At 43.1% G+C, this 13,193-nt stretch overlaps 1 protein-coding gene across 1 annotated transcript; it reads left to right on the forward strand.

Annotated features, from left to right (window-relative positions):
- Nucleotides 1–297: 297 nt before the first annotated feature.
- wt1b (WT1 transcription factor b) lies at nucleotides 298–11,177 on the forward strand (the record flags this gene model as incomplete). The annotated part of the gene is made up of 9 exons (XM_080843942.1): nucleotides 298–703; nucleotides 3,065–3,187; nucleotides 4,236–4,338; nucleotides 6,592–6,672; nucleotides 8,448–8,556; nucleotides 9,566–9,713; nucleotides 10,451–10,540; nucleotides 10,800–10,892; nucleotides 11,056–11,177. 9 exons carry the CDS (start codon nucleotides 298–300, stop codon nucleotides 11,175–11,177), a joined length of 1,275 nt encoding a protein of 424 aa, XP_080700068.1.
- Between the last annotated feature and the right edge of the window lie 2,016 nt (nucleotides 11,178–13,193).

A 13,193-nucleotide genomic window follows, 5' to 3' on the forward strand; every position in this document is an offset into this window, starting at 1 on the left:
CTCTGCACTACCTCGTGACTCTGCGTACTATGTTCTTTCCTCATACAGGAGAGAGACCTCAGGGCGCAGCGTTTTTATAAAACTGGACTATTACAAAAGTTTTTTTTTTCTGAATTTTGGTTAAAAAAGGGAGAGCCTCCCTCCTCTGTTCAGTGTTGTCTGGCCACACACTCTTCTCCTGAGGCAGTTCTTTGGGGCGTTCCTCAATTGTTTTTGGAAAGCGCCATTTTCAGGACTGGTATCTGCTTGTGAGGAGAGAGTGTTTATCTGCGTGTGGAGACAGACGACTGTTTATAAATGTTGACAGAATCAAATGGGCTGATGGGGTCGGACGTTCGAGACCTAGCAGCCTTGCTGCCCGCTGTTCCTACCCTGCCAGTTGGAAGCGGTGGTTGCTCGCTCCCTGTCGCGGGGGCTCCTCAGTGGAGCCCCATGTTGGACTTCCACTCTAGCTCGCCATATGGTTCCCTGCCCTCCCACTCCCTCATCAAACAGGAGCCGGGATGGGGAACGACAGACCTCCACGAGGACCCCCACTGTGGCCTGGGAGCCTTTACTGTGCACTTCTCTGGCCAACTCACGGGGGCTGGTGGCTACAGGCATGGGGCGTTTACAGATACTGCCGCCAGCCAGACCAGGATGTTTCCAAATGGGTCTTACCTGCCAGGATGTGTGGACAACCCACCAGCTCCTAAAAACCAGGGTAAGTCTGTGCCACCCATGATCCACCCTTACTCAATGTCAATACCACCAGAGTAAGTCTGTATTAACCATGACCTACTCTTCCGTAGTGTAAAGTCCTGCTTGACAGTTCAAGAAGTAGTTAGGATGTGTGTATGTGAGGTGGGCTTAAAAAGCTTTATTTTCTATGCTTGCGTTTTAGTACTCAGATTCTATTGATAACCATCTAAAACTCACATACTAGTTACTTTTAAAGATAGTGTATAACCTCTCAGTATTCTTTAAGACTTGAGAAGATAATACAATTATTTCAGAGCTTCTGCATTAATCGTTTGATGGACAGGATATTGCTGTGATTTGTTTTGCTACTTTTTCAAAGTAATGTTATTATTCTTATTGCGTATTTGCCAACTGCTGAACAATATGATCAACATCAAGACATCATTTTAATAGCCCCAAAATGTCATCAAGTTTTTTCTCCCCACAATACATGTTTGGTGCTAACTTTTGACTGAAAAAGGCAAACGGTTGGAGTTTTAATAAGAGGGTTTTATTATTAAGAATTATATTGATTAACTAGTAGATAACAACAACAAACACTCTTCATAATGTAAGGCCAGGTTCATCAGGAAATGTTACTGTTACAGTTCTCTTGTTACACTGTTGAACTTTCACTTGTTTTTCGTACAGCTTTTTAGTGGAATTGTTCCATGAACTTGGTACATTTTAATGTCTGTTAAAGAAATTGCATATTAGGATGGACGTTACAGTGCATTACAGTGCTAGGTTTCAATATGTACTTACTACTGATTAAAAGTATTTGCTGGCCCAGTAAAAAACATTTTTTTTTTTGCTATGACAACTTTATTTGAGAGGGTGTTTGGATGAGCATGGGTAAAGGTCACTAAAGATACAGAGCCCTGGGTGACTGTCTGTGTTAAAAACTTAGTGGCAACGTTCTTGATTGAGCTTACATAAACCTTTCGGTCATAGATATTGTATGACCTTTCAAAGATTTATGAAACTAAGGTCATCATGAGATCAAATTATTGTTTATACTTCCAGGATTTTACATTTGTCACTACTTTAAACGTCAATATTAAAATTCCAGAATTCCAGTGAATTACAGCAAATGGATAAGTGTTAGTCAGCTCACTATTTTCATGAGATAGTTTTGTTATTTTCATATGTGTGCTACAGCTGCATTTGTCAAGGTTTAGTGGTTTATTGCACAATCCCTCTTCTCCCCCCTGAGTATTTACTGAAGGTGTGATAACTAAGGCTGGAAAGCAATATGGATAAACAAGCAAAACTGGACAGTTTTACATTGAAAAGATATCATCAGGAAAACAGCAACAGAGGGCCAAGTAGAGGAGACAAGGATGAAGTCATCATGTCCCTTATGGCATGCTGGAGTTATCACACTTGGCCCTGAGTGACCAACTGAGCTGGGTCGATGAGTAACATTCAAGTATACTAGTGAGGTTCAGCCACTGAGAAAGGGCCTAATATTCTGAGTAACATTCAAGTATACTAGTGAGGTTCAGCCACTGAGAAGGGGCCTAATATTTTGAGTAACATTCAAGTATACTAGTGAGGTTCAGCCACTGAGAAAGGGCCTAATATTCTGAGTAACATTCAAGTATACTAGTGAGGTTCAGCCACTGAGAAAGGGCCTAATATTCTGAGTAACATTCAAGTATACTAGTGAGGTTCAGCCACTGAGAAAGGGCCTAATATTCTGAGTAACATTTAAGTATACTAGTCAGGTTCAGCTACTGAGAAGGGGCCTAATATTCTGAGTAACATTCAAGTATACTAGTCAGGTTCAGCCACTGAGAAAGGGCCTAATATTCTGAGTAACATTCAAGTATACTAGTCAGGTTCAGCCACTGAGAAAGGACCTAATGTTCTGCCCTCTACCACTAGTCCCAAGGGTGAGAAAAGCCAAGCTGGTGCTTTTCCTGAAATGACTCCCCTTTCACCTTCATACAGATTTGGCCGTTGTGATAGAGATGTTGTCTGGGATCACAGGATAAACTGTAATAGCAAATCATAGGTTTTCGGATCATAAACTTTAGTGGATATCTTTGATGATTCATGCTAAGTTTCTATAGAAGCTGAAAGATCGTTTCCTTATTTGAAATAGGGACAAACATCAAAAATGACACCCAACTTACGTATTCTGAGCTTCCTCTAAATTTACATCTTAATTTATTATTCTGTGAAAGCAAACTGGATGCCAACTTTCCACTCCTGAATGCACTGTAAGCAGTAAATAACAAATTCCTAGATGGATTCAGTGATCCTACCCGGGAATAAGGGATTCAGACAAAAACTCAGTCCTGTTGAAAATAAGCTTGGCTTCCTCTTTTCCCCCCAGGATACGGCACTTTTGCCCTGGATGGGCCCCCAACTTATGGCCACACTCGCCCTCACCTCTCCCCACAGCCCTCCTGCCACCCTTTCAAACATGAAGACTCCATATCACCACCATTAACCATGGGTATGGACACAACTTCTTAAATCTCTCTCTCTCTTTCTCTCCATCCCTCCCTCTCCCTCTCTCTCTCTCTCTCTCTATCCCTCTCTTTATACATATATACATATATATATATATGTATGTGTTTGTGTCTGAGAGGCTTTCCAATTTGTTTGTATGTTTGTGTTTACCATATCCATAGTTTGCTGTGATTCCTTTGTATAAACAAACATGCATGCACACACACGTGTGTGTGTGTGTGTGTGTGTGTGTGTGTGTGTGTGAGTGTATGAGTGTGTGTGTGTGTGTGTGTGTCTGTGTGACCCTTTTTGCATGGGATTACACATCTGTGAGTGTGTGGGAGGGTATACACAATTTATTACTGTAGAGTTAAACGGCGATTAAGTTCCCCAAGAAACTCAAGCCATTTGCTGTGAAGTCACATTAAGGTTAGGTGTCATACAGTTTTCAAATCAAGACAGTAAATTATGGCACATCTCCATACACAAAGCCATGGGTGATTCACGCCGGTCACTTGGCCGTTGTAAATTTTGTGAAAACGTTCATTTGAGGAAGCAGCCCAGCGAGAGCCTGTTTGGAATGTTATGAGCCACCAGGGGACAAGTTCCCTACATGAACTGCTGAGAGAGATGGAGGGAGCGTTCACTGACGCTTTGAATCTGATTCAAGAGGGACAGGTTTAATGGCGTTGGTGTAGACCCCGCTGTTTTGATAACTTAACAAAGCAAGGGTCACAGTCAGTTATCCGCGCTCCTCCGAGGCCTCTGTTTGTTCTGTCGTAAAATGCCCTGTTTCACATGTAAACAGTGCTAGTAATTACACTCTCTTGCTACAGGATTGGGGTTGATCAAAGACAAGAGAGTTCACTGAGCTGGTCTGAATTAGATCACTGAAATATTTCACTTTCTTTATTACCATGACATTTTGAATGAGATAATCTTAGGGAATGATGGTTTATTACCTCAATTCTATCTAATCAAAATGGAAGTAGGGAAATAACTAATAACCTTTGTCTTAGTGAAATGCCTGTAATATCTGTTTTATCTGACAGGAGACCCTCAGTATTCTGCCCCACCACCTATGTATGGCTGCCACACACCCTCGGACACTTGTGCAGGCAGTCCTGCTCTTCTCTTAAGGAACACATACAACAGGTAACACTGCATGACTACTATGTCTCCCTAAACTAACAGACAACATCTGTGGGTAGCAGAATTATCACAGTACACCAGGCTACCTGCTATCTATCTATCTAGCTATCCTATGCTATGCTATGCTATTTTATGCTATGCTATGTGTACTACTGTAGCTGAAGATGAAGTAGTCAGGACACCAGAAGTAACAGGATGTCCACTCAGCTGTACTGTATCAGACTATGATCTTTGCACTCAAGCAGCAAATGGATGTTTCTGTTCAGCATATGTTCAACCCCAAACAGCTCAAATATCTGGCTACGATTGAATGGGGGATCTACAGCCAATAACCAAAAAAAGGAAGTGAATACAGTTGGAAAGGAAATTCATTCTTTAAAAAGGCAGTGTAATGAGCAATGGAGTTGTAATAGTTAAACCCTGCCATTTTCTGTTGCCGGGTAACAGATATAATCATGGGAAATGTTTTTCACTTAGGTATAATAAGTCTGCATGATACCTTCAACTAAAGTGAGCAGACACCTCACTGATCGAGTTCACCTCAATCGCTATTTATATCTCAGAAAGTGAATCTGGCCAAACCTGGGCTTCGATTTCCCTCATGTGAGGCATTGCTATTGGGACAGCACATCTGCCCCTGTCTCTCCGTCACATCCATCAGCAGCCCCTGAGTGCTGAGGCAGTGCGCCGATGGGTCCGAGCTGGGCTAGATAGTCAGCATAAATCCCCACTAAGCCCTGCAGCGCGCTGGCCTGTCTGCTCATAGGTTAAGAGCTGCACAGCAGCCATCAGCAGGCCAAAATAAACTCACAGTGATCTACTACCCGTTTCCTCCAAAATTCCTCATCTCTTTGCCTGGCTTTCCCAAGAGAAACGCAGAGCAGCCTGGAACTGAGGAGGAGGGGAAGGAGGAGAGAGAGGAAGAGTGTGATAGAAAGAGTGTGTGAAGAGTGTGAGATGAGGTGAAGAGGCAAGGAGAAAGGAAAATCGAGGAGAGGTTAGTCAGACAGAGTTGGGAGAGAAGGGAGCGGCATAGTACAGCAACAACATGGCCTTTTCCATCATGACTGCAAATGAGCTTACATTCCATAAATGCTGTTCCCGTTTTGTTTTTAAGAAAGGGGGACACCAAGAACCCAAAATAACGGAACTGGCTTTGATAAGAGTAGATAGCCCTTTCCTGCCCGGCAGAAGCCCCCCACCTCATCTTAACTCAAGCTGCTGGGCATCAGGCAGTTGATGGGAACTCTCAAATCAAATAGACACATCCTGCGATCACAGCCTGGTACCATCAGCTTTGGGCTGAGATGAATTAATGAAAACAACTACGGAAAGGAGGCTTAAATATGAAAACTAGGACATAGTTTACGCTGATGGTAAATGGTCATCTCACTGGGAAAGATTTCCCTGTAAGATAAATCTGACTTGGCCATGGGTTGTGGTGATAAATTCATAATGTATGATTATTCCCAGTATAGCCCTCTGACAGCAAAGAGACATAATAGCAAAACAAGGGTGATTTAACAATGTTTTTTAATCCTTTGCAATTACCCTTCCTGGTCTTGCTATGCTGTCATTATAGTATTTAGTATTTAACAGATGGTTTGCTGAGGACTTTAAGTGAGTTTAGAATTAATAAGGAAGTGTCTTGACTTCATAATAATCCCCCCCCCCACCCCCCACTCATTCAGAACAAACTGTCTCCATCCAAAAATTTCCCCTCCTTTTGACACCGTGCAGCAGGGCTGACATCATGCCTCAACCACTCGGTACCAGGCGCTGAACCACCCGAGCGAGAAGCGCTCCTAAGTTATTGTGACACGGCAAGGATGTGGTGATGCTTGGCTGCCTGCGGTGACTCCAGGGCTATGAGTTAGTGTAAGCATCTGCCAGGAGGATAATGGACAGCCAAAGATATTGACTTTTTTTTTAACCGCTGTATGAAGCAGTTGTGATGTAGTTTTGGTCTGGCTTTGGTGATATGTGTTTAGCCTTCAGCACTTCATACTCTGAATTCCACTCTGTGTAGAGAGGCAGCGATGAAACAACTGAGTAGGGGGGAGTAACAAGAAAGAGCTAGGAGCAAGTCTCAATATAATAGTGAATGAAAACTTATACAGTCATTTATTGTGATTTATTATTAAGTGTTTTATTATGTTTTTTTACGTAATACTTCTGAGGATACAAATGCCATGACAGAAATTTTACTTTCAGTATAACTGTGTTTCATATTTTTGTTTGTTTTGACCCTGACAGTGATAATTTATACCAGATGGCCTCACAGCTTGACTGTGTCACCTGGAATCCCATGAATGCACTGACATCCAGCATCAAGAGGTATGTATGTAGAACTGTGCACACGTGAGCCTTCTGCCACTACTGGGTCCAGTCCTGGCCCAAATGGTGCCAAGGTTAAGGTTATCCATCCAATTGTCAAAGAGCTCACATACTGTGACAAAGCCTACCTCAACTGTGCTGTAAGTTGCTTTGGGGAATGAAAGGGTCTGTTAAAGGGAAAAAATTGAATTGCTCATATCAGAAAAACTAGGTTGGCTACGTGGCCGCCAAGAGATGTGACAAAACCCCCTGTTACTGGCATGCTATATTTAGACAGTTACAATGCAACAGTTCTCCTTCTACTTCCCTTACATTTTTTTCAGAATCCACACAATAACATAGCCTTACAGTCAGAGAATATACAGTCATAGTGTGACATCTCAACCCATTGCATTCCTGCTGATATTGCTGACAGCAGTGATAGCCTATCTTTGCCTGCTTCCTAACTTTATCACTATGGGATTGATTTCAGCAAGTGCTCATGAAGATATGTCCACCACATACAAACTTATGTCCTTATATATATTTCTGTCCACCTACAAAGATCTCTGATCCTGTGTGTTCTTTCAAGTGGTCCCACTCTGTTTGTCTGAGGTGGGGTGGGGGGGCGGTGTTTCCTGTGATATATTTCTGAAATGGACCGGTGGCCTTGACCACATTCAAAGACATAATGAGGAAAGGGGTGGGGGGGGTGAGGTGATCAGGGAGGATCTGGCGGTGTGTCTGTCCAGGGGAACGGAGGAAACGGATCAGAACACAAAGAAGGATCAGGTCCAGTTACCCTCCGTTCACTGGACTTGTGCAAACATTGTCCAGAATCCCCTTTCAAAAGGCTGCTTGCTTGAGGGAAAGAGTGTGTGACCCTAAGATCACCCACCCACCCACACACATTCACACACACTGTCACACACCCACACACACAACCACACACACTCAAAACGCAAAACAGTGATGATTGGTCGACTTATCTACAGTTTAAAAAGAGTTTAGGGTCTTTTCTCTGTGTCAGTGCCTGGATTGTTGGCCCCAGATGTGGCTTCTGACCCATTGATGTTGTGATGGGGGTGGTATGCAGGGGTGGGGGATAGATAGTGGGGTACATGGAGGCCAGGGAGGGAGGCAGGGAGAGAGGTGGGGGGCGGTTTGTGGTGGAGGGGGATGCTAGCCAGAATATTTATGCTCGCTGTCGAGATAATCGCCATGGTTCCCAACCCCTCTCTCTCCCCGTTGCCATAACCACTGAGGTGTTTATCTCCTAAATGAATGAATGGATGAACTGCGTGATGACTGGTGTGTGTTAACGGACTGTGCAGTCTCCAAAGCGTGGCTGGCAGGACAAAGGGAGCTTTATGGTGTGGTAATCGTTCATCAGGTGCAACCTCCAAACTCGTAACATCTCTGACCCTGAACTTCTTCTCTCCGGTCATAATTTATTCTCTCCGTTCAACACTAGAAACCAGACTGGGGGATTAAGATCGAGATGAATCATGAATTGAAAGGAATTCTGATAATTTGTGAGAGTATAAAATCTTTAGTTAGTCCTGCACATTTGGATAAAACGTGACTGAATAACTACATTGCGTATTCACGTTGGCATGAAGATAACATGTTGCCATTCTTTAATCGTGCAGTCAAGCTTTGTGTGAGGTTTTGCTCTTTGACACACATTCAACACAGGCATACTTATTCTGTCACACTTTTAAAAGAAATCAATGTGAGCTCCGGTGAGACTGACTCCTCTGCCTACTGTCTCTGTCGTCTTTCTTATCATGCAGCCAAAGCTCTGGATATGAGGCCGAGCCCACGCCTGCCACAGCCCCCATGGTGTACAGCTGCAGCGCCCAGTATCACATCCACACACACGGACTCTTCAGAGGGCTCCAGGTTTGTGTCGACACCCTCTTGCCTACCCTTCCCCTTCCACACACACACAAGGACACACACCCAAATACTCATTCAAACCTACACCCCTACACAAAGACTTTCTTCCATAAACACACACACACCCACACACACCCACACACACCCACACACACACACACACACACACACACACACACACCCACACACACACACACACACACACACACACACACACACACACACACACACACACACACACACACACACACACACACACACACACACACACACACACACACTCACTCATGCACACACAGACATATGGTTCATCTGAAGGTCATTAACTCCCACTCCTCCACTCCATACCAGTCTTGCCAAGCGCTGGTCCAAGGCTGGGACGCACAAGCCATATGGCACAGACCATTCAGGTCATTCGTGGAGGAGGCGGAGGAGGAGGAGGAGGAGGAGGAGAAAGGAGCGAGTCTTCAGCAGCCTTTTCAACACTCACCTCATTCTCCCTTTCCAAAGAGCAAAATAACAAACCCCTGCCACATCGGACTCAACCTCGCCATTTAATGAAACAGGGAAGTCGCCAGAACAGTGGAGGTGTTTTAAAACGGGTTATGTCAGACAGGAGGGGAGAAGAGCGATCACCTCTCACAGAGTCCATTAGCAATAAAGATTGAGTTTCCATGCACGGTCCTAGCCCACGCAAATAAATCATCAAGGCTTAATGAGTGTCCGTCAGTGACTCAGAAAGGAGAGATTCTCAAGGGGGATGCGTGGGGTATTTACTCAAGTTCCTCCTCTCTCCTCTGCTCTGCTCTGCTGCGGTAGCTGGCTGCGTATGTTCTTCACGTAAACATCAGGCAGGCTGAAGGTGCACAAATAAGCAACCAAAATAGTTGCTTGGGTCATTAATATATTAAAAAAAACATACTATGTGGCAGATTGATGATTAAAATATATTTTTGAATTGTATTTGAAACATTTAAGAACATTTTCACCTCTTCTCTCTGCCAATGTTTAGGACGTTCGACGAGTTCCCGGCATCACCCCTTCTTTAGTGAGGCCGCCCGACAGCAACGAGAAAAGGCCATACATGTGTAATTATCCTGGCTGCAACAAGAGATACTTCAAGCTCTCACATCTCCAGATGCATGGAAGAAAACACACAGGTGGGAAATACTCTCATTAGAGATGGCTAATGACTACTGATTGCTAATCACCTCATTCCTACAGGGATATTTGGCATATGCACCGCTACTACTTCCTCTTAGCTCAGCCAACCATGGGGGAAGCAAGATTTCCTGTTGCATTTCCTGTTAACCTTGCGCTGAGCCCAGATTATTGGAAAGTGTCTGTGTTGGTGTGGTGATGGTGACGATTGGGTCTGGTAAATGTGATTCATAGTGTTACAGCCTCTGAGCCCACGCCCACACAGTGGGCGTCAGGGCTAGCAGGAAGCTGAGCTGTCTCAAAGGCTCTGCTGAAGTCACACATCATGTAGGCACCTCTGAGAAATGACCTGATCACTCAGAGACTTGTGCAAGACACTTATGCCTCATAAACTGGGGCACTGGGTCCTTGAGAGTTATCTATAGTACTTCTTTAAAAAAAGGAATGAAATCACACAGTGAAAGCACGCCACATGCTGAATGCTTGTGTTCTACGTTAATTGGGGGGGGTTTCAGGAAAATACCATGAGAGAGTTTCTGTTATCTTCAGTCAAAGAGTCTTTCATTTTCTTTAGTTCACACTGACATTGACATGAACAGATCAGTCTACTTGACCTATGAATAAAAACATCTTCAAAGAAATTGCAAGAATACCTTATATAAAGGACTGAAAGTTATTACATTATTACATTGTACACACACTGAGTCATTATCGTGGCTTCCCTATCCCTCCCCAGGAGAGAAGCCCTACAGTTGTGACTTTACAGACTGTGGCCGGAGGTTCTCCAGATCTGACCAGCTTAAGAGGCACCAGCGCAGACATACAGGCAAGTTCCTCTCTCTCTGATTTCTGTTTTAGCGTGTGACTGTCTCTGCTTGTCTCCCCATACTTGGCACAAACCCTCTGTCTCTGTCCCTACGTCCACCAATGCACCCTAGCGCCCTACAGTACTCTCAGCAACTCAATGGTCCCTCTCATGCTCAACGTTAACGGCTTTTTCAGCTTTCCAGTGAGCTGCGCTCATACCTATCTTGTCTCCATCTCCCTCTTTCACACCGCGTCTCTCTTCCCCTCTCATTATGTAGGAGTGAAACCATTTCAGTGCGAGACGTGTGAGAGAAAGTTTTCACGTTCAGATCACCTTAAGACCCACACCCGGACTCATACAGGTAAAACAAGTGCGTATACTTTTATTACTCAGATTGACTTCTTTCATGCATTCAAAAGACATCATCAGCGATGTATTCATGCTTTGACTTGACCCAAAGTGTCATTTGTTCCCTTGGCACTTTTCTCCGGAGTCAATGCCGTGTCATCTCTCTGTCTTGTTCTCGGTCCCAGGTGAGAAGCCCTTTACCTGTCGCTGGTCCAGCTGTCAAAAGAAGTTTGCCCGCTCTGATGAGCTTGTGCGTCACCACAGCATGCACCAGAGGAACGTCAACAAACTGCAGATGACCCTCTGAGCGGTGGAGGCTCCTGGATTCAGCACATCTACAGTCACCCAGCCTGTATGTGTAGTAACAGGAAAAGGCTCCCTCCATGTCTGAGAAGTCATGAGTGTGTGTGCGATAAGATTACAATTCACTTACAGACCACACACACACACACACACACACACACACACACGCACAAACACACCTGTCCACTGACAGTATGTTGCTTGAGAGTATTGTATGGCAAGGTTGCAGCATACAGACTATTTGCAGTTCAACCTCCTGGTGCCTTACGTTTGCGATACGTCAAAGTCATCTCAGTGTGTGATATCTTGTGACTCTATATACAGTTCATATTCTTTTACTAGTTGCACTGGCCATATTCTAAGTAGATGATATGATGTAGATTACTTCACTGTGAGCTGGGTTTTACACAATAACTATTAAGTAAACACAGTGGTAAAAGTTATAGTTTGATTGCTGGAAGAAAATGTTGTATTAAAATGACTAATATTGGATATTCTACTGTATATATTGCATTTTCTACCATATAACACAAAAAGTACATTTTTTATTAAAAATATGTTATCAAAGATGTCCTGGTAGTGTAATTATTTGACTAAGCATTAATGTACTTCTTGATGCAATGATAAATAACAGGAGATCTGACACCCAATTTAGCCCCAAATTAGCACCCAAATTATCTGTTAACTCTGAAACAATGTGTAATATTTGACAAATATTTTAAATTTCCGCACTGAAATAAAAGTAGGTCTCTAAATGAAAAAGCTTTAAAATTACAAGTGGGCATAATTAATGTTTAGACTATTCCTTCATGTGGCAGGTCGAACCATTGCAGGCGTGGGTGATGGGTTTATTTATGAGGTAGGCGTAATGAACGGAACCATTTGGGGGTTATTGAAGTGTTGCATCTTTTTTGTCCGAGACCTGCCATGAGGTTCTATCTCATAAATTATTTATTTGATGTTGTAAATAACATAACATGTGCCTCTCCTAAAGCAGCTCCCATACTAGAAGAACATGTCAATGAGATCCATGATGTCTCACTGATCAGGGTCGGTGCACTGACCTAGGTACTTTTGCACAACTTCTTTTGTTCCTTAGTTTTGTACGCACTGGATGGACATTTGGACTGAGCTGGGTTTCTGAACACGTCCATGGGTATTTTCTCCTCAGTGTCTAGCTGTGAATTATGGAGCAGAGCAAATAGAGGTTAAAAAAGATTAGACCCGAAATGTAATGATCACCATCACACCTCCTTTAAGTAATCCTTTGTAGGTGTCTTAAATCCTGTGTTACTCATCATTCTAAAATTGGTATCTATGAGTGAATTTGGTGCCATCTAGTGGACATTGATTCAAATACAAGTAACATCTGGGTAAAGGTCTGACAGTAAATAAGGGCCTCTTTCTAGTGACATCCCAGTAGGATTAGAACCATTCTACTAGAATGTTCTTTTAGGAGTAGCTACCAAAATATACCTGCACATCAACTCCATGTCAGTTTCAGACAATTCCAGAATGTGGAGTTATAACCTGATTAAGAGTTTATTACATTAGGGCTCTGGACAAACAGAAACTGATGGATACACATTAATGAGCACCAATCACTGTGAATATAATTTTCAAAATATTTAATCAGCAAATCATGAAATATCAGCATCAGCATTACCAGTCTTTATGATTTTTGAGCAAAGACAATATAAATGTAAACAACAATCTTATTAATTTATTTTGACATAGGATTGTGGCTTTGAAAACATTACATTGTATGCAAATATCCACCAGAGGGCAGACCTGTACTATAGTAACAAGCCTCAATTTAAAAGCAACACCTCTGGCCCTCATGTGAATCACACCACTGATTTTGGAAGACGATTCATACTGCTACAACATCTCACTGATTTGCAAATATCCCTCTTTACAGTTATGATCAATCATGTCAGCTGATGAACTACCACCACGCCTTCAACACATCCAATCCCACTCCATAAAGAATCAAGATGTTTGGATTTAGTAAGGGGTG

The sequence above is a fragment of the Sprattus sprattus genome (assembly GCF_963457725.1).
Source record: "Sprattus sprattus genome assembly, chromosome: 8".
Classification (NCBI taxonomy): domain Eukaryota; kingdom Metazoa; phylum Chordata; class Actinopteri; order Clupeiformes; family Clupeidae; genus Sprattus; species Sprattus sprattus.